Source organism: Lissotriton helveticus, chromosome 1_1 (assembly GCF_964261635.1).
Source record: "Lissotriton helveticus chromosome 1_1, aLisHel1.1, whole genome shotgun sequence".
NCBI classification, from domain to species: domain Eukaryota; kingdom Metazoa; phylum Chordata; class Amphibia; order Caudata; family Salamandridae; genus Lissotriton; species Lissotriton helveticus.
Window position 1 is genome coordinate 1,257,256,339 of NC_136057.1, and position 25,609 is coordinate 1,257,281,947.

General features: G+C 42.9%; 1 protein-coding gene across 1 annotated transcript in view; it reads left to right on the forward strand.

The window, feature by feature from the left end:
• MUC19 (mucin 19, oligomeric) overlaps positions 1-25,609 on the forward strand; it is a 1,331,159-nt gene that overhangs the window by 215,166 nt on the left and 1,090,384 nt on the right. Inside the window, exons 35-37 of the mRNA XM_078649731.1 lie at positions 12,718-12,847; positions 17,046-17,292; positions 19,831-19,883. Of these exons, the coding sequence (XP_078505857.1) occupies positions 12,718-12,847; positions 17,046-17,292; positions 19,831-19,883 (430 nt within the window). The remainder of the gene's footprint in view (positions 1-12,717; positions 12,848-17,045; positions 17,293-19,830; positions 19,884-25,609) is intronic.

Sequence of the window (25,609 nt, forward strand, 5' to 3'; positions counted from 1 at the left end):
CACTCTGGAATGGTGTTGCAGGAGGTCGCTCAGATGTTGGAACAGCTTCCTGCTTGTGAGCAGACTTAGTACAATGGGTGGGGAGATTAATTTGTTCAGCTCCCGACTGGAGCCAGCAAGGATGCAATGTCATACACTGTGACTCTGGCAGTCCTCTGTGGTGAGTCGGGGCAGTTCTCTTGTAGCGTGGGTCCAACCCGCAAGTGTAGCCTTGGTCTCTCTTTCATGTGGCAGCCTGTATCCATTGGCAATGTTGGTACCAGCAGCCCCTCTTGGCATGTGGGGTTGCTACAGCTCCCCGGTCTGAACAGTCACAAGTCTTGGAAATTATACTTTACCTGTGCTCCATTCTGGCATACTGGTCACCTCAGACTCGCACAGTGCTCAACTTATGACTCAGTCTAATGTGGCCTTCTCCTGGTACACGGGGGTCACCAAAACCAATGCTTCACACGGACGATGGCCCAACCGGTGCTCAGCAGAATCAAAACACCTTGCACAGGGAGTCCTCATGGTAATGCCCCCAACAGACCTTGCTCCCTCCACTGCTCTCCTCTTCCTCACAGGGCATACTGGTCTTGGAAAGCAGGCAGGCACCAGGCTCCAGGGCAGGTGGTCTTGATTTACCTAGGTGATTTCTCCTCACCTAGCCGAGAGACTAGCAGGCATTTGTCCCCATTCCTGGTCACAGGCTGAAGTCTTACGGAGCTTCCCCTTCTCACACAGCCTGTTTGTCTGCTTGGCAGATGACAGATGTTTGGAGACTCAAACACCCCTTCTTATAGTCCTATTTCAGATACTAAATTCACAGTCTGGGTCTTTGACGTTTTATGTTGTTGTTCTTTTGAAGTAGGCACTTCTTTACATCTTCATTCATGAAAGAGGTCTCTTACGGCAGGCACGACTATGAAGCTGATTGTCCACTATATAATTCATGGAGGGGGCACCTTACTGAGGTGTATCCAAGCCCCTTCCTTGTGATCTATCACTAAATCAAAGAGAAGTCTTTTGAAATGTAAAGGAAACCTCAAACTATTCCCGCTTGTGTGTTCCCACCCAGTTCACAAGAATGCAGTAATAAACAAATCTATCAGCAGCGGCTCCTCCGCTAAGGCGGAGGAGTATCGTCCAACTGCTCTGCCAGCAGGTTAAAAAGGAAAAATAAAATGATAATAATGCAATGTTATTATAATTTTTTCCTGTTCCTGCTTAGGTGATGGGCGGAGCGGGGTGGTGCTGGGTGGGCCAGAGCTTGGGCCAGGTGGAGGAGTGGTAAGCACACTCTTAGTGCGCATGACAGTTTGGCCTGCCGTCTTGGGCTGGCCAAACAGTCATACACACTTTGCATGTTTTTCACCGGCTGTATTGCACAGCCTGGGTGGAGAACGTGCACAGCCTCCCAGTCCCTCTCTGAACACCGAACCACAGCACTCAGACCAATCACAACGTTGCTGCAAGCAGTGTCATGATTGGTTGGGGGAATGTGGAAGCCTGTGGTCTTCCTGTTTCTGTTTCCTGCCTCTTGCGCCTGGAGCCTACATATTAGTGTTTTTTTAATTATTTTTTTCCATTTACCCCCTCCTCTGCCTCATCAACCCCATTAATTAGCGGCCACCACTGAAATCTGTATGGGGGTTCCTTTCTTGCTTATGTGTAACCCGGCAGAACTGGGCTTCTCAAAATGGAACCCAGGGTCCTTCATACAATGCTCTAATGCAGGCACACTCACTCAGTGTACGTTCACAGCACACCTTCTGTTCAGTACTAATACTTCGATGCCTTGTACCCTCACATTTAAATATGCCTTCAGTACAAACATTCAGTCTGTGCACACTTTTCAGCACTAAAGCTTTTCTATCTTTAACTAGGGTGTATTGTTTCAAAACACACACACTGCCAGCACACACACTCACTATGTGCATACTGTACAACTCTTCTCCCTTTATGTATTATACTTCACGCAAGCACACATACACCCAGCACATGCAGTCCTTGTGCAAGCTCTGCACAGCATTACATCTCTCATGTAATGTGTTCCTCTCAGCCATACATACATCCAGAACATATAGTAAACCATACATGTACTGTATAGTACTGCTCCATCCTTGTTCCCAGGCAAACATACAACTAACACAAAGTCATGACTCCTGCGCTATGCAGCACTCCACATCAACTTGATATAGGCCAAGGGTGAGTTAAGCACACAGCAGCAGAACTTTTGAAAAGGTGAGTGAGCATGAAGGCCTAATTTCAATGATACAGGGTATATAATGGTCCTATTCACTACTACTGACCACTACACGGTATGCTGCTACCACCACGCTTGTGCTGCTTAACTCACCAAATCTTGCTCAGGAAATTAGTAGAGGTTGGACTTAGAGGCTCCGCTTTTCAGTGGATGACTAGTTTTCTGTCTTCCCGCTCCCAGATTGTCAATCAGGGTACTTTTTGGTTGAAGCCTCTGGAATTGACCAAGGGAATACCTCAGGGCTCGTGTTTGAGCCCCACATTGTTTAATATCTACATAGCTCCCTTGGCCAATCTTCTTAGATCCTGTGGCTCCATGCCGATTTCTTACGCTGACGACACCCAGCTCCTCTTTTTGTTCAACAAATCCTCCTTGCTGGCTCAATCTTCTTTCTCGGCGGGTATGACAGCTACCACAAATTGGATGAAAAGCAATTTTCTTCAACTTAATGCTGAGGAGACGGAGATTATGCTCTTCGGTGAGGCTCCTCTGCTGTGGTCACCTGATTGGTGGCAGGCATCCCTCGGTTCTTCCCCTGCCCCGAAGGCTCTTGTTAAAAACCTGGGCATTCGCCTCAATCGCGCTTTGTCATTGAAGGAGCACTCTGCCTTCACTGCAAGCGGTTGCTTTTATGTGCTGGGTTTGCTTCAATGAGTCTTCCCTCTCCTCCCGCACTCTACTCGCAAAACCCTTGTTCAGACCATGGTTATGAGCCGGTTGGACTACTGCAATGCTCTCCTGATATTTGCTAATGAGTCCTCGCTAGGCAGCTTTCAGGCGGTCTCTTGTTTCAACATCTACACTGGTTGCCATCCACAAGCGGGTTAAATTTAAAGTTTGCTGCATTGTATACAAGGCCTTGCATACCAAAGGTCCTTCTTACATTTCCAGGAAACTTAAGCCTAATGCCCCTATCTGGTCCCTTAGGTCAGGAGACAAGGTGCTCCTTGTGGTCCCTCGGGTGAGTAAAACGAGGATAGGAGGGAAATATTTCTCCTACCTCGCTCGCTTCTATTGGAACCAGCTTCCCATAGACTTGAGACAGCGTCCTGACTATCTGCGTTTTAGAAAGCTTCTCAAAACTGCCGTATTTCCTTAAGGTCTGTCTGTCTGGCTAGTGCAAATCCTCAGCGCAGAGATACCCCTTCGGGGGTGAATCAGGCATGTTATAAAACCTATAAATAAATAAACTCCCGGAGAAGGTGATAGCATTCCCCACAATGAGGGTATCACTTCGGGTGCGCCTCCCTGGTGAACTAGACCGAAATCTGTGAGACAGGCCTATGTCATGGCACACATGCCAGATCTGTGTTCACCTTTGACAAAAAAGCAGCATTACGGATCCAGATAACTGTACAGTTGGGCACTCATTTCAGGGGCTCACTTCTCTTGCCATGCAGAGGTCTTTTCAACTCCAACAGCAGGTTTGAGGCCTACATGGTATGTATCATAACGGTGTGTCCACTCTGTGGTGTCACTTCAGTAGTAAGCTGCTAGCTTTTTTCTACATTCCGCTCAGAAAAGTATTTGATAGTTGAATGAATGAAGGAATACATTTTATTGTGTCCAGCACTTGATTGCTTCAATTATAGCAGGTACGTATTTGACAGATCTAATGTACATATCTAAAACATAGGTAAAATAGATCTAAAAACACAGCATTTAAAATTACAAATCAAATAAAATCAATGCCAAAAACGAGTGTCAAACCATTTAATTAGTTTTAGTCCTTAAATAAGGCTTTGACTGGAGGTTCTTTCTCTTAGCGTGCAAATTTTAGCTCATCTATCCAGTTCCAGAAACGTCTATGCGGTACCTGCTCGATATTTTAACCACAGAGGGCTCAATAAATTGCGGCGTGCGTGACATTTCCTAAAAGTTCTTTCACCTTACGTGCAAATGTCACAAATCGGGCCAGTTCCATTGAGATGTCCAAGTTAAAAAGAAGTTTCATGGCATCTGTGCAAGTACGCGTTCCGTATTTTAAAAACAAAGGCTTCAGTAAAGTGCGACGTACCTGAGTCAGACAGTAGCATGTGCAAACCATGTGAGCCATGGATTCCTCATATTGGTAACAGAGTCTACAAGTACTGACCTCCTCTAAAGCTTTCCAGCACGAGTTGATGCATTTTATCGGCCACACCATGAGTCTCACTGCTAAAATTCACTTTAAAATTGACTTGTTTAGGGCGGCATCAAGATATGGCTGCCTTAGTCAGTCTTCATATGAGCTTGCAAGTATCCTAATGTTACTGCTGGAGAGCTTCAGTTCCTTCATGTCCTCTTCTTTGGATAGTAGTCTGACTTGTTTTTTAAATATAGATTGTAGAGTACCGGGCTGATGAATAAAGTTCCGCCAATTGGTCATGTCTAGCAGCAGTTCAGTGCAGGCAGAGAATTCCAATCATACCACGGCATTCCGGGCGTGGGCTGGAATCTGGAAGATCTGCTTGAATGCTCGACAATTGACGTGTTCCATACTATTGCTAAAAGTTACGGGGAATGCTAGTTGGCCGTATGTGATTAAGGGGAGAAGCTTGGCACTTCTGACCTTTCTAATGGATTCGGTAGATGGGCTGCTTAGTTTGGAGTTTAGTTTGCATAGGGCGTACCTCACTGCCTTAGCTTTTGTTTTGATGGAAGCAATGTGTGAGTAAACGTCCCGTTCGTCATGAGCCTAACCCCCATGTAATTATATTTGGTCATTGTTGCTATTTTCAAGTTGCCCAGTCTCCATTGTTGCCTGAGTTTGTTGGCGTACTTCCCAAATATTACTACCTTCGTATTTCCCGTTTTGCTCTTAAATCGTTAATGTTATTATAGTTGCTTAGTGCTACCAGTGATCTTTGCATGCCTATTTTGGTGTGGTCCAGTAGTATAATATCGTCTGCGTACTGCGTACTGCATTAAAAATAGTCTGGTCGGGCCAATTTTAGGGGGTAAAAGATTGGCATTGGATATTGTTTTGCTGAGGTCCGCTGTGTATAAGTTAAAAAGCAGAGGTGCCAGTACACAGCCTTGTTTTAGCTCTCGGTTTGTTAAAATCTGTTAAAATCTTTTTGGTGGCTGAATTCGTTGTGAGTTTCACCCACACTCAGGTTCCAATATAGAGACTTGATATTGCTTTCAACAGTGTGGCCGGTATCCCCCAGTTTTGCAATTTCAACCACAGCAGACTCCGGTTGTTGCTGTCAAATGCCGCGGAATAGTCCACAAAACATCACAAAAAAGAGTGGTGGCTGCTTTTTCTGAGTAGGCTGTTCTACCAGGTAAGCAAGGGCTAAGATGTTGTCCGTTGTTGACGCTCCTGGCCTGAAACCAGATTGGTAGGCTGGTAGAATTTCATTGTCATTAGCCCAGTCCTGCAGGTCATGCAAGAGAAGGCTTGCATATCCTTTTGCCTCGATGACGGCAATCAGCCTGTAATTCGATGGGTCCCCAGTGTCGCCTTAAATGTGAATGGGTTGCAGCAGAGAGCCTTTCCAGGTCTTCAGGACTATTGAATTGGTCAGACAATACTGATAGAGCGGCGTAATTGTGGTACTACAGAAATCACAATCTTCTTTGAAGAGGTGTCCTGGTAAGCCGTTGGGTCCCGGTGCCCCATCCTTTCTGATGTTTTTTAGAATTGTTGTCACACGGTTCCCTGCAAGCTGATGCTCAGATGTTTCTTCAGTAGGTGGAGGGTTCAGTGTAACCGGAGGTTCCGATGTTTCTTAAGTGGATGGAGGATAGGTATTTGGCAGACCAGTGGAGATGGAGAGACTTTGATGGTGCAGTTGAGTCTGAATTGGAGCTAATTAGTCACGTGGATGATCCATGTGTGGTTGGCGCCCACATTGCACTGATCGTGACCATACCCTGAGAGCCTGTTGATGTATGACCAAAATTCCGCCTCTTTGTTTTGGGTCGACAGACTGAAAATTTACAGCCATTGGGAGTCTTGCTGTTGTCTTTTATTGTCCCATACGTTTTTCCTATGTATTTTCCTTGCTAGGAGTTGATCTCGGTGTGTTTATTCTGTTCCCTCTTGCTTGTGAGTGTGGACCGCTGTTCTCAAGGCCTGCTTGCTTTGCCCCACTTTTCCGCACCGGAGTTGCAGTTTGCAGCAAATCCTTTCTCCAGAGGCTCAACAGTGTTTTATTTGTCTGCCTATCAGAAGATGGTACACCTCCGACACAAGTTTCAACCAGTTTTCACAAACATTGCCTGCTGTAAAGTCTTGGGCAAGTCTGGGCCAATAACTTTTCTTGCCCATTTGATAGTTTACAGATGGCATTCTAAATAATTTAATGAGCCCAACTGTTTACGTATTTATGTATCTGACTTTTGCAAATGATCTAGCAATAGTGACAAATCAAGAATACATTGTGAATAATAAAAGAAATATAGACAGGTACTTTAAAGCTTGAAGTTAGTTACTTCCCAGAACAGGTTGCCCAATTTATGCCTTAAAGATGATAAAGGTGCCTCATTTTCTCTAGTGCGTTTTCAGGATATGCTAATGAAATGTTGGGGCAATTATTAAGCACTTTAGAATTCACTGCTAGCGGTGTTATCGGTGAAGTGTTACGAGTTTAGGACGAGCTTGGCAGAACGGTATATTTTAAAGATTTGTATGATACTTGTAGTGCTCTTGCTGCTCTCACAGGTGTATGTTCATCTTGTTGCAAGCTTCCTGGCCTCAAGTTATGAGGGTTGTACCTTCAGCTCTCTTGTTTTAAGGTGCCGGGGTAATGCTGTGACCGAAATCCAATTGCAAGTTGTTTATTGGCTTGTAATGATTAGAAGTGGGCAGAACTTGCAGATTCCCAATCTGCGGAGTTCCACAGAATTACCCAAAAACTCTGCAAGACTCCACAGAGTTTTGCGAGCAGCGGAGTTGCGTTACATTTTTGCTGCAGGAGCTTGTCCTGCTCTGTAAAATCAATGCAGGTGCCATCACACAGCATGCTAGAGGGTGATGCTTCTTTCTGTCGCTTGAGTAGATTTTCTACTCGAGCAGCAGCTTTCTTAACCCAAGTGGAAGCGACCTGCTGCGACAGCCTCTCATTGAGAAATCTCACTGAGAGGTTGTCTAGTATTTGACTTTCTCACTCGCACTTGCCAACTTACTCTTGGTGTGCCGTGTGTGAGAAAAAAACTCCACCAGGCCAGTTGGCGGAGTTTTTACAAAACTGCAAAAATCTGTGAACTCCGCCAAAGGAGTGGAATTTACCGCCCATGCCTAGTAATAAAGCATTTTTTTCTTGTATTTTAGTTCCCAAGGAGCAACAATCTCTGTCGGTCATGCAAAGATCATTGCTATAAGTTACACAGGGTTGGAGCACCTCTCTTCCTTCAATCTGATCTAATCAATTTTCTGTTATGTTATGTTATGTTATAGAGGTATTTGTAAAGCGCACGGCTACTCCCAAGAGTGTCCCAGCATAACCCTATTAACAAAATAGTCAGGAGCTACCACGAGTGACTCCACTCTTATTGAAACAACCATGTTCTTAACTTTCGTTTAAAACTAAGGTAGAACGTGTTCCTGTGACAGAAGAGGCGGTAGGTTATTCCACAACTTGGTAGCGGTCTCCTGAAATGAGCTACCGCCCAACCGCGAACGTGTACATTTTGGCACAACCGTCAACTTCTGAGTTGAGGATCGCAGGGTTCTGTTAGGAGCATATGGCTGGATTCTGTTCCTAATGTAGGGGGATCCAACATTATGAAAGGCTTTGAAGACTAGTACCAGGGCCTTAAAGATCATTCTTTTCTGCACCGGGAGCCAATGCAGGGACATCAAGAGAGGCGTCATATGAGTTCTGAGATCAACCAAAAAGAAGGCCCTTGTACCACCTGTAAACAACCAAGTAGGTAGTCAGGGAGGCCGAGATACAGAATGTTGGCATAGTCAAGCATAGATGTTATCAAAGCTTGAAACACTGTTTTCGTATGGGGAACAGAGAGGAGAGGGAGCAAGTTCCTCATCATCTTCAGTAGTCCGAACCAGGTGGCGACTACAGATTTAACTTGTACCTTCATAGACATGTCCGCATCCATTTTTACCACAAGATTTTTTACGGTGGTAACTGGACAGGTGGGGGGACATGTCCTGAGGCCATCAATTGCGGCATTCCACACCGGGACTATAGCCAAAGCAGATCATTTCGGACTTATCGGAATTACACAAAAGTTGGTTTTGCCTGAACCAGGAGAACACCAAGGACAGGCAATTGTTGATATCATCTCCTCTCAACACCACATTTTTCTCATAGGTAAACAACAGCTGAGTGTCGTCGGTGTAAAATATGACTTTCGCCCCATGATGCTCTGCCAGGAGTACCAAGGGGGCCATATATAGATTGAACAAAGTTGGACTCAAGACCGAACCTCGTGGCACTCCAACCCTCATAGGAGGGATAGGGGCTGTGAAAGGGGGGGGCATATTGTTTGCGGGAGGCTTTCAAGAAAGGAGGCGAACCACTTGAGAACTGTGCCCGCAATAACACAGTCTGTGCAAAAGTTGATCGTGGGGCACGGTATCACCCCACAATTCTACTTCTCATCATAGCTCAAATTATGTAGGTATTTGGAAAGAATGAAAGCCTTCCTTAGCTGGGTTGCAACATCAGAGACTTGCTGGATGGCGTTCTATGGATGCACAGTGACCACTTTGACTTGCACATTTTTTGCCATTAAGTCTTTTCCACTACATTAAAACTCATATGCTTCAGATATTGCTACCTAGAGCTAAGGGAGATTTCCACTAGGAAGACATGGAAGACTTCTGTCACTAGTCTGCATGTCTCTTCTTCTCTCATTCTTCATCGCTCTATGGCACCTTACATTAGGGTGTGTCCTGAGATTTGTTGTAACCTATGAGTCAAGCCTAACATTGATCAGCAATTTACATGATATTGCTGCATTCTATGGGCCAACCAGAAGTCCTGAGTTAGCAGGGCTGGCACAAACCAATACAATTCCTGCAGCTTACTCTATTTCACCTCCTATAAGGCAATCACGTTCTCAGCAATAGTTCCCTGGAGATCTACATTCCAAACTTATCTAAATAACTGCTTTTGGAATTTACCATTACAGACTGAGTTACCTCTTTTTCTAGGATCTTATGAATATTTACAATGGGATGCTTACCACCCCCAGGAGCTCATTCTTGCTTATCTTTGGATTGGTGAATATAGATATTTAATTTCCCATTATTTTGGGAATGGTAAGATGTTAAAGATTCTGAGGTCCCAGTACTGACTACTGCTGACTATCCTGGGTATTTTCCTGGATGAATATGCCTGTTCACGTTCTCCTGTGTGTGTAAACGTATCATCCACCAAGTGCAAGTGCAGATTGACAAAACATTATGTAGAGATGCTATTAATTTAAACAATAACAATCATCAATGTGTGAACGTTGTTCTCCTTAATCAAACCCTCACACTTTTAGTGTTTAAACAGCCCTCCTGTCCTCTCAAGTCTACTGGTGGTTATTTTTTATGCTACAAAAGCAGCAGAATTATTTGTATTGCCATTGGCAGAGGCAACGTGGCCCTTTTTTATATTTAACAGTTTTAGAGAGACTACTACACCAGTGAGTGCGTGAACATTTGACAGTATCTCAACATTTACTGTAATTATAGTAAAACCTAGTAATTTACTTGAAGGACAATTGCATGGAAAGAAAATGATGGGATCAACATATAAGTGATTTATTGCTGTATAGGAGGCCAAGATGTATTATTTATAGGGAGATGTGTAAGACAGGAGTTGCTATACATTTCCTGAATACAAAGATGGTGAAGTCAGTTCTGATTCTTAGAGGTCAGGATGTTCATGAAGTAGCCACTTCAAAAGTGAAGGACTGCTTCTGAGCCACAGGTTTTCTGAATTTTGTGACTTAAGTATGTCGAGAGTTTCAATGTACAAGGTAATTGAGATGGATAGAAGATCAACTAGAAGGAGGGATGTAATTGTGAATAGTGTTGTATGTAAAGTAGTTTAGTATGAAAATCACCTTTGAATTTGATTTTAGCAATGGAAATCATACTGTATGTGATTGATGGTGTTCAATAATCCTGAGGTAGTGATTTTCTGGTCATTGAGTAGAGTGTTTGCTTGAGTGGTTCAAGAGCCAGTGGCGGCCTGTGACATATTAAAGTGGTGAGGTGTAAAAGTAATTTGTGACTTCGAGAATATAGCGAGTGACACCAACTGACCCAATAGGCTTTTCACTGATATGCCAGTTTTAAACCACGACTATTTAATCAGTGATTTCATATTGTTCACCAGAGCTTTGCATTACAAATAAACAAACCGATACAATCTTTACTAATCAAAAATATACTATATATTACACTAATATGAAATACAGCCAAAAACACACAAATCATTATATTTTGACAACTTTCTTATTGTCCAAACATCTTGCAATTGTAAGCATCCAAATCCATATTCTTCTCCTTCTAACATAACACAGCATTATGCCATCCTATCTATATTCGACTACTATTTTAGATTGTTCAATCTATTTTCATTGTTTTGTGCTTCTAACACTAGTGCAAATGCATGTTGTCATCGATCAATAACTAGCCACATCATTTCCTGATTTGTGTAATCTAGCCCTACCCCATGCCCCATTTGCACAAAATGTAATCTCAAACACCGGATAAAGAGGATACAATTGTTAGCTGGGTTTTAGCAAATAGCAAGACAGTTCGTCGAGTCTGCTTTGAGGAGAGCCCAGCTGGATCCTGTGTACTAATTTGCTTTGTAACATTCCTGTTTTTTGGGGGGCGGAGGGGGGGGGCTACTGTATTACAACTCTCAGTGGTATCTTTGGAAGAGAAGTCTGAAGTGTTTCCAGCTTTGATGTGCAGCCACCTAACATTTCCTATTGGCGCATAGTGCCAGTAAATATTACATGGCCGATGATGACAGTAAACAAAGGATAAACAACTTCACCTGTGGAGCAGAGCGTTTCCAGTTCTTAACATGAAAACCATGATGATATCAACAGCAGGGCAGCAAGACATGTGTCAGCTGTTGTGGCATTGCAATGGCTACAGCTGCATTTCACTGCTTCATGGCCACCAAATGTCTCTTCTCTAATGTCCTTGATTATGAGGACAGCTAGGGGCGAGAGGTGCTAAAGGGACGTATGAAGCAATATACGTTGTCTTTTAAGACGCTTTGTTGAGGCCCACGTCACATACTTCATGGGGGTTGCTCTCTAATGTTCAGTCAGCAATAGTTCAAAATAGATGCATTGTGGGGTGAAACCATCGAAGGCCGCTCTAACATTTGGTGTTGCATGATGTTGAGTGCTTTTCCCTGTCTCAATCTGAATGAATCACAAAAGCCTTTGTGATAAAAGAAACAATAGGAGGACCCTGAGCAGTGCAAGGCATGTGGCAAACAGTCAAAACACAAAGATGGCGTGACACTCCAGTGTTTTACCTCAGTGTGCTCTTTTATAAAACCTTAGGGAGAGATGCATTGACCTCTATGTTACTGCTACCTGGTTCTACTCCTAGCTTCTGGGGCAATTCTAAGAATTGGATGAGGATGGCTTATTCATGTAATGTGACATGCTTCATCATTTGCCACCTCGTCCCACTGTGGTAAGATAATACTACCAAGGCGAACTCAACCTCAGGCTGGGGCTTGCCTGAGGGAGTTCTTAGATATCTGTTGTCAGGATAGTAACGTTATCCAGCTGACTGAATAAAAATATTTTAGGATAATCCACAAAGATATCCTTTATTGTGTTGGTATCCCACAAATGCTAAAAAGTTGCTAAGGGCATAACTACAGGAGGCATATATAGGTATAATGACCTTCTCTGTGTACGGATACATCTTTATGCCAACATGTTTCTGCCTTTCATTGGCCTAGTCGCCTATGGCATTCTTCAGCGCTTATCTGAGAGTCCCTATACTGCAAGCAGTCAGTGCACAGCTCCCAAAGAAAAAGAATATTTATACGGAGCACACCTACCTCTCACTTATGGAGTATTTTCATTTAGGAACAACCTATTTAGGTTGCGATAAATACCGCATGGTCTGCTCGGGGCGGGTCTCTCCTGTAGGTACCCTTTTGTCAAGGTAGAGAACCCACTTCTTGTCCTTGCGTGCCACTAGAAACAGCCGACTGGTGGGGCAAACAGCTCACTGGTGGAGCAAACAGCTGAGTCTATAACTCCCTAAGTTGTAACGGCCCTGCATACCAGATACAATTATTCTTGGGTAAGTGTCTACCTTGTTTATTGTGTGACATGTTGCCTTTGAAGTTTCTTGGAACACCTCAATGGAAAACAACCCAATTCTGGATTTTACATATAGTTATTATCCATGCCAATGGCTTACCCACATATGACTTACCAACTTACAATATTGACAATATATTTGTCTAATGTATCTTATTTTCATACTGTGGACTTTTAATTATTTCTTGCAATCTATATTATCTTTGTAGAGATGCAAATTTGCAACCTGCACCAGTGATGGCCCCCTCAATGAAACCTTGTGCGCCGCATTAGGAAATTATGTCAAGGCGGTTTCTGAAAGTAACATAAAAATAGCAAATTGGAGAACCGGCATTTGCGGTAAGGCTTTTACTTTCTTATTATTAGTATTTATGTGCTATTTTGGTTATAGTTACTACAAAATGATATATAATATAAAGCAAGGTTTAATAAAGAGTGAATGCCTACATTAACTCAAGAGAGATATTATGTGCTGTACTATCAGATTTATTGCCTTAAAGCTTTTGAGACTGACAGTTCTGGATAAATGTACTTCGTTGCATTACTATTGGACAAGCCAGATGTTTCTGCTTATTTTTATCCGTTTTTAGGGTGCCCTGACATACTTGATCTGGTGCAAAATATAAAACAACACTTCTAATAAATAAATAGATCAGGAGGTCCTGCACGAAAGAGAATGAAGCAGTAATTGTTGAAAATATGCCCATTCCTTACTAGTGTGGACTACTGAAGGGCAGGTCAGACATGATCCGAAGGGCTCTACGCTACATATTACATGGTCCTTGTGGTTGATATATTCCCTTTTTTTCTTATTTTTAAGTAACAGTGAAACTTATTTGACTTTGTTTTACCTGCCACTTATTACCTTGAAATGCCATTTGAATAACTCCCAGACTTTTTAGGTCTGTGTTGCAGGTCCTGGGGTATACTACCAGTTCTTGACTCACAGAAGGGATAGACGTAAAAGCCTGGTATATCTCCTGGGCTGGGTACTGTGGAGTGAGGAGCCCTGGAAAGACGACCTCCTTAAAGGAACAATTATTTCCCCAAAGTCAAAAAAGGTGATCGAGTTGGACAGTGCTCATTTGAGTTGCAGAGTTTTTAGGTGCGTAACTCCAGCGGATGAGGGCACCATGGTGTAGCTCGCAGGGTAAACACTTGTAGTCACACTTTTGTCAAAGGTCTTTTTCCTCTGGGATTCCTCAAATGTTTTAAACAATCGGAGGGCTCATCTTAAATGCGTAGGTATTTCTGAGGGAAAAAACTTTTGAATAAAGTGTGACTACAAGATTTTTTTCCGGGCGAACTACTACATGGGGTCCTCACTACCTTGAGTTAGGACCCTAAAACTCTGCAACTTCAGTGGACACTGTCCAACAACTAATAGGTATAGGGCCCCTGCTGATGTATACATTATTTGACTGTAGTATGGGAGTTAAGAATATAAGGATCTGGGTCCTGAAGAAAGTTTACGACTTGTTGCAGGGCCATTACATAGGTGAAAGCATGTTGACCTATTCGGATGCAGGGATAGTAGGTAGTCTCATGCCATATTTTTTAATAATCTCTTAGGTCTACCCTTAATAAAGGAAAGCCCTTGGGTTAGGGCATAGGGAGTTTTAGTTTCAGTAGGTCTGGTTCCAAGTACACTCACAGCCTAAAAGTCCTCTTCGTGAAACATGGGGGAGCCAATACAACAATAGAATTTTTTCTGGTGAACGAGGCAAGTTCAATGATGAAGCATGACATCCAGTGGGGGTTTGAGGCCATGCTTTTAATTTAATTTTTGGTGTGAATTCTTTAGTCATACACATACAAGGAGATGCAATATGGATCAAAAGTGGCTACAAAATAAAAGTGTAATTCCCTAAGAGTGAGTCCCTTTTCAGACTAGTCACATTAGCTGGTACTCTTTTTTAACAGTTTGTGGTGAATCTGGTGGTGGGTGAGAGTATTCAAAAGCTAATTTATTTCTAGTCTCCAGTTCAGGCCATGTGTTACACCAATCTGCTGAGGTTCAACAAGCTGTTTAGGGTTGCCAATCATGTTTAGTGCATACTCCTGGTTCTACAAATATCCAGACACTTCAGTGAACACTGGACTGCCATTGTTGGATTTTTATACACTTTCCACCGACCCACTACACTTTAATAGATGTATAAATAGGATCTACTGAGATCCAAGAGTTACATAATTTTTCCTCAGTTTATAACAGGACTGCAGGCTGATTAAAGTCATTAAATAAGAACCCTAGATGGAGGACATGGATAATCATTTGTTTGTGGAAAGATTTGATGTTGGTTTCAAGGCGAAGATTCAGTAATATAGAATTGCACTGGGTCAAGGAGGAGCCTTGTTGATGCAGAGACCTGCCCCAAAACCGTTTCAATCTTTGTTGGGAATAGTAAGAGACAGTGTTAAGAGGCCAACATTAGGCGTCAGGGGGATACACGGAATAATTAGTTTGAATCAGTTGTGATGTGCTAAGCTTTAGGTTTCAGGTGGAGGTTTTTAAATTTGTTTCTTAGTTTTTTACAATATTTTTATTGTAGTTTTTACTTAACTGATAGAAAATAATTCAGCACTGACTGTAATTTCAGGATGATAATTGCATAGATGTCAATTGTATAATGAGCAAGCAATTTAGTAAAAGAGAATTCTAAAGGACTACAATTAACAGTGGATCTAGGTCAGTTAGCTAATATAAGTAAATGGCAGGGTCGGTTCTCTGTGCTGTTCCACAGAAGTCCACCTCGTTAGATTTGATTTATTAAAAAGGTATCAATAAATGTACACATTGCAATTGTCCTTTAGCCTAGCAGTGGACTGTTTACTAGAGCCAGGCAATAAAGGACTCTCATGCGAGGGAAGTTGGTCTTCAGTGCTTTTTCGTCATTATTGTCAGATAGTTCGTGTAGGAAGACATCCCAAGTCAGAGTTAAAACAATTTTGCCCATTTTACGACCTTGAGATTTTTAAACATTTACGTCTCGGCCTCTGCCCATTTGATAACATAGTTTATTCAGCTCATGCCAGTAACTGACTTTCAAGCCAATGTTATTTCAAGTTTAGCAACCACTGACGCCACGTTTATAAACTTATATTCAAATTTGTACCTTTTTGGGGCTCACTGTAATGCCAAACATTCAGGTTATGGATCTACGCAGAGTAGCCCTATACGCTTACGAGCTGTCGGTGTGAGTTTCTATGTTACCTTTCTCCAAGTACATTCTATCACACTGGCCTAAAACTCCCTCTAAAATCTGTTAGGGGATCTGATAAGCAGTCGTCAAGAGGTCACCGAGCCCTCCAGCCCATTTGACACTGGATCCAGTTGGCTGGCTTATATAGGGCAGAAGAAAGCCATCTGCTCCCTCTCCTCTTTCAGTGAGGATCGTGATTTGCAGGTGACAGGTCCTATTCAATTCCTAGATGTGTCCTCATCCGCTCATTGGTGGAACTCAGGAAAAAAGACCCAGCCCAAACAATAAGGAGGTTCCTGTCCACTGCCATGGTGTCTTTGTCTTGAGTTTAAACATGGTGTCTAGTGGTAAGTAGAACTTCCCCAGGGGTCTGCAAGCTTATTGGCTACCTCCACAACCCTAGTATTGGGCTCATGACGTGTTAGCAGAAGAAGTAATCAGGGAATGTGAGAATAGCAGTATTAGTACGCCTGTATGGTGGGGTTTATTTTTTGCCAGAAGTGACCCACTTTCAGACAGTAACAGGCCATTGAACAATTTGCAGGGGTCACCTTGTGTATGATAGTCAACACAGAACCATACGGAATCAGCAAGACCATAACATGACCCAGAACGGATATTAGAGAGCTCACAACTGGATATAGGGCTTACCTAGTCACACCACTCCTTACAAAACCTATTCTTTCTGCTGACCGTTTCTATGACCCTGCTCTTGCAACCAGGAGTAACAGCGGAAGGAAGCTCAGAGTGGCCCTAGGCATCTCCAACTCACAGAGTGGTGCATTATGGGTTGCGTAGGAAACATGGAAAATGACCCTAACACGGGTCAGCAGTGTTACATTGCAAAGATTGCCTTTTGTTGCTAACTGCATTCCTCAAAATACTTCTGGTATGTCTGCTTTGCTGAGCCGCAAACGCGTGTGAGATCTCCCAGATGACCCTGAGGCAATGTTTCCGGGCAATAACGCTGTTGTGAGCCAGATACTTTTCTGTAAATCTTTGAACGGTTAAATACATATTTAAAATTCTGTCTACTTGTACAGCATCATAGGCATCAGTGTGGATGCTAGGCACACAGACTGGTCCACATTCATCATTTCTGCCACAATCATGTATACCAAGAACAGAATAAACATGTATACAGCAACATCTTAGTCTCTTGAAAAAGAAAAATGCGCTCCATAAAACAAGCTTTCAGTTATTTTTGGGAAGGTGTATTTTTCATAAGTGTTCATTATATATTACAAATTAGTCTATGAAGATTACAACAGAGATGACAAGGAGAATGCCACTGGGAATATGATGATTTGAAACTTTTTGTTAATTTTCAATAGAGAGACAATGTCCCAACAACCAGATTTTCCGGTATGACATGACAAGATGCAATCTTCCTTGCACATCCATCGAAAAGCCAGACGTTGGTTGCGAAGACCAGCCATCTAAAATTGAAGAATGCGGCTGCCCAGAAGGACAATACTTGAAGAGCGGAGGAATCTGTGTTGCACAAGAGAAGTGTGAATGCACTATAGATTATGGTATTATGAATCCAGGCGAAACCATGGAGATTGATGACAATAAGTGGTATGTGTTCCTCTTAAAATATGTGTGTTCTTGTACAATGGCCATTCGCTGTAAGTCACCAAAGCTTTGTTAATGTTGTGGCTAACTAGCAATAGCACACCTGTGCAACAATATAACAGAATCAACAAGATCATAATCCATGATATGGGAACTACGTTCCTGATGTCCAAGAGATGTATAAGATGTGAAAAGTATGGCCATGATGTGTGGGGTATTTCCATGACTTGGGAGGTATATCCATGATGTGTGGAAGACAACAATGATTTAAGCTAAATGGCCAGGATATGAAAAAGAGAAAGATGTTGCAAGGGTGGCCATGATGTGGAAAGCATAGACTAGATGTAAGAAGGACTGCATCAATTTAGGAAGAACCACCATCAAATAAGTACCGCTGTAATTTGAGAATTGTGGCCATGATGCAGGAAAGACGGCCATCATGTGTGAAGCATAAATGGGATAGTGGACAGATAGCCATGATGTAGGACCAACTGCCATGACATGAGAATAGCCATGATGCTACAAGAGTGCCATGGGAAGGACATCTATGATGTTGGAATAATGGTCATAGTGGATTCCATTCTATTTGGTTCATCAGAAATTTTGCAAGAAATAAGTAAAGCTGAGACACTTAAGGAAAACAAAGATTGCTTGATAGGCTCAAGAGCATAGACAGTTGCTTAAATGATGAACTTTGAGGTTTAACTTCAACAGGGTCATAGGACACCTGACAAGCAGCAAAACAAGGACATGGGGAAGTCTGCAGTTGTTAACGGCTGTATTCTGTCTGCAGCTCCGCAAATAAAAAGCATATAAATAACACTGTCAGGGCAAACCATTATAGAGGGGTGTGGGAGGTGGACTGGCATGTACAGTGAAGGAAACAGAAAAGGGTAAATGATGAAAATAGAGTTAAAAGAAAAATGGGGAAACATCGAAAAATAGAAAAATGATCATAGGGGAGATGGATAATAAAGAAAAAGTAAGGATGAGAGAAAAGGTGGGCAGATAATAAGAACAGGAGGGGCAGAGTAAGAAAGGAAACTTTGCTTTTAGGAAAAAAGATTGGTGTATGTGAAAGCAATCACAGGCATGGTAGTCTGCTGACTTCAAAAGGCCACCATCCCTGTGATGGCAGAAAATCATAGTGGGTTACAATTTACGAGCTATCTCATTAATATTCATAAGGTAGGTAGAATTGCAAGATTCTGTTTTTCGGGATTTGGTAAAGGTCAGTGTGAAATTTGTGAGCACTTTACAGGCTTCATTCTTAGTGCATCTGCCACCAAGTTTGCCACACCATGTACACGACTTACATTGCTGTTGGCCTTATTGCAAAGTGGGTTATAGTTGCGATAAAGCAGGCAAAAACTGTCATCAACAACAATGGCATTATCACATCTGCTGGACCGATAGCGATCTGTTTAGTTTCTCATGGTGATTTCAGGTGCTTTCACCCAGAGATTTCGACTGCTTTCAACAAGCAGACAGCCATGCAAAATAAATAATTACTGAGTCAATGGGAGCTGGAATTACTGATTCCTCTGATAACTCCTCCGGGTCGCCCCACGGGTGTAATAAAACTCTAGGGGCCCTCCCTGCAAGGCACGTGGAGGGGCCCTCTCTGGACTCAATCAGGAGCACTGCAGCCAGGGTGCTGTGCTGAAGAGACCCCCTGGAGCTTAAGGGTCCCCTCATCTCAGGGGCTGCGGGGGCCTGTGTTACGCCCCTGGGTCACCCTTGTAATCCCGTGTTATTGATAAAGTGATAGTGTTTCCAGGCATGATACCAAGATGCACATAGGGCCCGATTACGATGTTGGACGGATCGGGGTCTGTCTAACATCGTGTGGGAATTGGAACTGAACGACTTCCTGTCTTCGGTTTCAGAAAGAAGGATACGACCGAACCCTGTTCGGTTGCAATCCTATACATTACAATGGGAGCATGCATTCCAAACAGAATATATGCTCTCATTGTAAAGAGCAGAGGTGCAGTTCATCCCTGCACCCCATGGCAGGCACCTCAAGATGGCTGCCACCGGGTGTAGGTATCAACCGCGGGGCTATATAGGTCGTCCCTAGACCATGCACCCAAGACAGATTCCCAAAACCTTTCTGTGTCAGAAGGTCCGGCACAGAAAAGCTGTGGGAATCTGCCATCGCAATCCCTCTGCCAGAAAGAGCCAGCCAAGGGATTACTTAAAGTTTTCGAAGGGCGACGGGGTCACCGAGCATGTAGGAGGCCATTCGGAAATCCAATTCGGATTCCCTTCTGACCGACCCCATCAAAATCGGTCAGTTGGAAAGGCAGCCGGTTACGATGTGGGCAGAAGGGCTTCGACTGACGGTCTGAGCCATTTCAGCGTGCATCGTAATCGCGCCCATAATGGGGGTCTATACAATGTGAAGCGCACAAAAGACTAGTAGAAATCCACCTTCTTCCACTTTCAGTTTGTAATAAATGATCTAGGAAGCAGTGGGATAGCACTGAAGAGTTGACAGGTTTTGAGTAATTTTGCTTTCTCAAAATTTATTTCCAGCGAGTGCAGAAATGGACGGATTCAGTGTTTGCACCCAATTGACACGAATGCAGGTGAGGCTTTTCTGAAAATAAACTGTACTTTTCTATAAGCATGCATTAGTCTAGCCACCGCAGAATGAGTGCCAAGCATCAGTTCTGCACATTCATCATTGAATATGGTGGTAAATACCTGGGACATGTAGGATGTTCCAGATTTCTGATTGGTAAAACCATTTTTTGAGATATTATTTCAGTGGTACCGTTGATCACAGGTCATGTCTAGTACTGTTTTCATTTTCGTCTCTGTTATTTCTGAACTGGTAAAGGCTGAGGGCCTGATTTAGAGTTTTGGGGACCGGGTTACTCTGTCACAAACATGAAGGATATCCCATTCGTCATATTAGGAGTTCATTATATCCTCTGGCACTTGTAATATGACAGGACATCTGTCGCATTTGTGACAGAGTAACCCGTCTGTCCTACTCTAAATCAGGCCCTACATTTCTGGGTTTACTGGAATGATCGGCTGAGCTCAGTTAAACAGTTTGTCAAAATAGTTTATTACAGGATTGTACTTGTCTGATGCCACAACTTCAGATTGGCTGCCAGACAAACAGGGCGCCCCCACTCAATGACCACCTCCTTAGATTCACTTACTGCCACACGGCAAAACTGGCTCTCATCTCTCCATAGCCTCTTTCTCACATACATTTCACTTGTTTTAAAGCGCTAGTAAAGGCTGGCTTTGTTTATCCACTCAGCTATCCACATAAAAAGAAGAGATGTTCTTTACAGCAGGGATATTAACCCTCTGCATTAATTTATGGTGAGTCAAAACTGCCGCTGGATACAATGCTGATCTCTCTCTCTCTAGCAGAAACATTAATCACAAGAGTTTTCTTGACATTTTTACTGATGCCAGAAATCTGGGTGCACAAGTAGTTCTTCAGCAGGTGCGTTTAAACCTTAAGTTATTGCTAGGCATGGCACCCCTCACTGAGGTCAGTGCCTCTCCTCCAGGCCACAACGGCTCTCTTCAGAGAAATAAGGAAGAATTTGCTGTATTGTTCTCAATTAAAAGGTGCAGGGATTAGTAGCAGTGGCATCTTGATGGTACACCTGTAGAGAAGTTTCAAGCTTAGCCCCATAACATTTAACAGAGCAAGACGGTTAAGGGCATGGTTCAAAATCAGGTGGAATGCCATAGGTGCTGGTTAACCCAGTTACCTAGATTTTCGTGATGTTATCATTTGCAAGTAATGATTTTCTTATATTCTTAAAAAATAAATGATATTCACAAGAAAATAAATATTTCTGTTGTTGGTTACATGAGTATCCCTTGTTCCAAATAACAGATGTCATCCACAATCTTGCACCATCTGATATCAACCTCTAAGTGGTAGAATCAAGCTAAGCTTTGAAAAGTTAGCTTGGTAAGCAAGAAGACACTGCACTTACACCTACCACTGATCTGTGCAACACACCATGATGTACCCCCTTGGTCCTTCTTGCATGTCTGCATCTTTCTAGTAGTATTCCATTGTTTTTCAGATTTGCTTTAAGTTAGTAGCAACTCCATCCTTGAGAAATTGGACAATCCACAAGATTTGGAGAAGGATAGCAACATTACCATTTATTATATTATTTTTTCCTTTCTTTACCTGGACTTACTAACATTCATAGTCGTCAGTACTTTGTATTGGATCAATAGTACTGCAGCACCTCTGTAAAAATAAAAAATGTCATAAATATAGTTAACACATTATCGCCCTGTGAGAGTTAATCATAGAAAATCTACACCCAGTGGTTCAATATTTTTGTAAACGATATTTAGGAAACAATAGGTATGCCAGATGGTATTTCTGTAGACAATATTGTGAAACACAGCCTACAAACTGTTACTGTATACATATTTGAGAGACCTATAGTAGCACTGGCCATCCAGGGCATATGCTCTGCTGGTGAAACTTCAAAAATTTGATGTGCTAAAAAATCAGGAATAGCCAGAAAACCGAACAAAAGGATAAGGCTGCACAGCTTTTAAGCCTTAGTTGACACTGTATTAAACCTCATTTATTGGCCTAAAAAGATACCCACCTATTGGAGCTGTTTTGTCATAGCAATGCAAGGGCTATGATACCAGTGACAATCCTCTTTCTCAAACCGCAGGTACAGACAGAAACCCCTTACAGTCCTTTTTTTACTTAAATATTAGCAGACGAGCCTGAAGGAAACACCCATGGTCACTGCGCATTTCCTATGAAGTCATTTCTGTGAAAAAGGGTAGGATGGGGAGCCCATGTCTCCCACCTTCCCTGTGGAGCACAATCACCTAAGGGTAAAGGGCTGGTGAAGTGGGGTCTCCAGTGCCGTGTGACTCCCACCACTTACCTTCATCACTGTTTTCCTTGATGGACGGAATGCAGAACAATGTCATACATTCACCCCAGTTCAGAGATCTGAGCCTAATTCCATTGTTTTTTTGCTCCCCACACCACCCCAGTTGGGACATGGACATATGCACATCATGTCTGAACTGGGGTGGTGTGGTGAGCAAAAAAACGATGGATTTGTCCTCACCTTTAATATAATGCACTGGCTAAAAAGAGTGCTTTGACCTTGCCACACATGGTGAGCGCAAAGTCGAGTTGGAGCAGTTTGCACTGCCCCTACAGTCTGCAATGTCTGGACTGCTGTAATCTGTTTACTTGGGTCAATCAGGGTGTCAGGCCCTGGTGACCCCTTTAACTCCCATGCCCTGGTTGCCACTGGTACCTTTTATCAGGGACATGAAAGGGAGTTAAAGTCCTTGTCAATTCTGGTTACCAATTCACATGTATGAGTTTTAAAGAGAGAGCACTGGGGCTTGATTAACTGGCTTCAGTGCATTTTCAGAGTCGAAAACCAGCATTTAGCTGTGCAAATGGGGCAAAAAGTGAGTGGACTCCTGAAAAAAACCTGTTTTCTTGAAAAGGAGTTACAAAGAGATTCTCAAATATGGGGCTTTGAACAGAACAATCTCCCAAAAGATTGCGTATTCGTTTACACAGATGACATGGTCCTCTTTATCCGAGCCCCGCAGCTGATGGGCCTGTGGCTCCTACAGATACTGATGTTGTAGGAACATTTATCAGGGCTAAATGTGAACTAGGACAAGTTAGCCACGTGCCGCTCACAGACACAAACAAAGATGCACTGTGGTAACCAAAACCTCAAAATCTGAACACACCATTTTAAATATCTAGAACTACACGTTACATTCTTCCCACTGCTGATGTGGATCCTCATCCTTCTTTCTTCTATGGCCCAGAGTACCAACTACTTCCACAAGTAGGGGACCCTTCCCCCAATCAATAAAGGGAAGGATAGCACTTATAAAAATGATTGCGCTCCCAAAGCTTCTGTATGCACTGCAGAACTTCCACAGACCATTCCACAATCCCTTTTTAATATCAATGGGGCTGATTCACAGAACTAATATGAGGCAAAATCCTAAACTTACTACTTTTGGTATTCACAGAAGGCATTTAGTAGTTTTAAAGTTAGGATTTTGTCTTAAGTTTGACTTAAGTTTGACTTAAGTTTGACTTAAGTGTGACTTAAGACAGACTTAAGACAGACTTAGGACAGACTTAAGACAGACTTAAGACAGACTTAAGACAGACTTAGGACAGACTTAAGACAGACTTAAGACAGAATTAAGACAGACTTAAGACAGCTTCCCTGCAGGCCGACAGCGTGTATAACGGCCAATAAATGTTTCCTTAGTTGAGGCATGTACAACTTGATTAACTTGCATGGCAGACCATTGGGCCCTGGAACTCTACCTGATTGGAGCCCCTAGATGGCTGCAGACCCCTACTTGGTCTCCCGTTTACCCTTTGTTGCTTTGTGATTTATCCACACGATACTCTTTCCCTTATATGACACTCCGGTCGAGACATTGTTCTATTGTTACTATATACGCCCGGTCTCAACTGGGATAACGAGTTTACTCCTGTTCCATTTACGTACTCTGTGTTGCTTGCGATGTCAATTTAGCTTCATTCATTTACAGTTGGTGAAATTGGCAACAAATCCTGTGGTCCTCTATGTCTTGTATTTGGGATTCGATGTCCACCAGCCTTTGTTTGATGTGTCGGTGTTCTCTGGTGCAATGCCTGGTGTCTTCCCCACGGAGCATCGGATTTAAAGGCTTCCCATAGGGTCGCTGCAGACTCCACAGTGCCCTCATTTAAGATGAATTATTCCTCCATGAATCTCAGTATGTGAGCGCTATATGGGGGGAGTCGTAGGAGCTAAGGCGAAAGTCTCCAGTAAATGGTGGACTGTTTCAGTCCACGATGTATGGTGATGACCATCGGAGAATGGTTGGACTGCTCTTGTGTCAGAATGCTAGTATCAGATGTTCTATAGATATAAGGAGTGGGCACAAGGAAATAATCCAGCCAGGAAAAGGACCCATGCACTGACAAAATTACGTGTACCCCAAATCTGTCCCTCGGTGTACCCTCCAGGCATTCGACAGCCCCAGTGTGGTCTTCAGGGAATCAAGCTTAGTCGCACCACTGTGTGTGGCAGTGTCTTGTGTGCGCCATCTATCCATCTGGGAGTCCATAAAATCGTTCCAATCTTCCCTGACCAATGTTAAGCCATCAGGGAATTCTCCCCACATCCGCACAAATTGGTGTATAAATGATTGCCCCAGGTGGGGAGGGCATATATACAACATAACGTGATGGATTCACCATGTAAGGTGCCTGTGACGGCCATGTATTGGCCCAGGAGATTCAGTCAGAAATTAGTGACCTGGAATAGAAGATTCTGATGTATAAGGATACAAGTCCCTCTATATCGCCTTGTGAAGCCTGCATGAAACACTTGATCATATCCAAATCTAGTGAGTCAGGGGGCTTTGTTGCCAAGGAGATAAGTTTCTTCGAGCCTTCCCAGATTAGCCCCCTGACTCTTGGCATATTTCAGAATTGCCCCCTTTTGGCCTTGTCCAGTATTCAACGATCGGATGTTTAATGACAGAAGAGACCCAGCATATTGACTGGAACTGAATGTATTCCAAAATAAAGGCCCTTTACAAACCCCATACCAAACCAATGATTCCACCGCATTCCCTGCAAGTATGACATCAATCCTACTTGCATTACACAGAGCCTTAAAGGCAAACGGATGGCATGCTAGACTCGCACAAGAAACTCCTATTTTCCTGCCTAACTAGCTTCCTTCTGGATCCCATGCATCAGAAATTTGAGGGTGTGACAATATTGGTATCTCCGAATTGGAAGATGTGCCAAAGGAGGACTACATGAAACCTTATGAAGGACTACAAGACAAATTCCAATTACATAAATCCCAATTCCTCTGATTTGTTCCAGTTCCAACATCTCCTTAATCCTCTCCGGGACAAGCTCCTGCTGGATTACAACCCATTAAATTGATGTTAGGCAAAGGCAGTACTGCATAACTTTATTGTTCACTGATTGCAAACACAGCAGGACCAATGGCCTATCTTCTTTTTTTTTTTAAAGTTTATTTATTTATTAGTCATTTCAACAGCACACATTACATACATCATTTGACTGTACATTGTAGGAGATCATGCACAACATAACAAACATCAACTGAGCCCCCTCCTGCAAGGAAATACATTAGCGATCAGGCAGATCATTATGGCATAAAAACAATTAGCTTCACTGCACCACAATTATTCTTCCACCCACTAACCTTATCCGTGGATATGGCGACATTAGTTGACACCCTATTAACAACAATCTACTACTCAC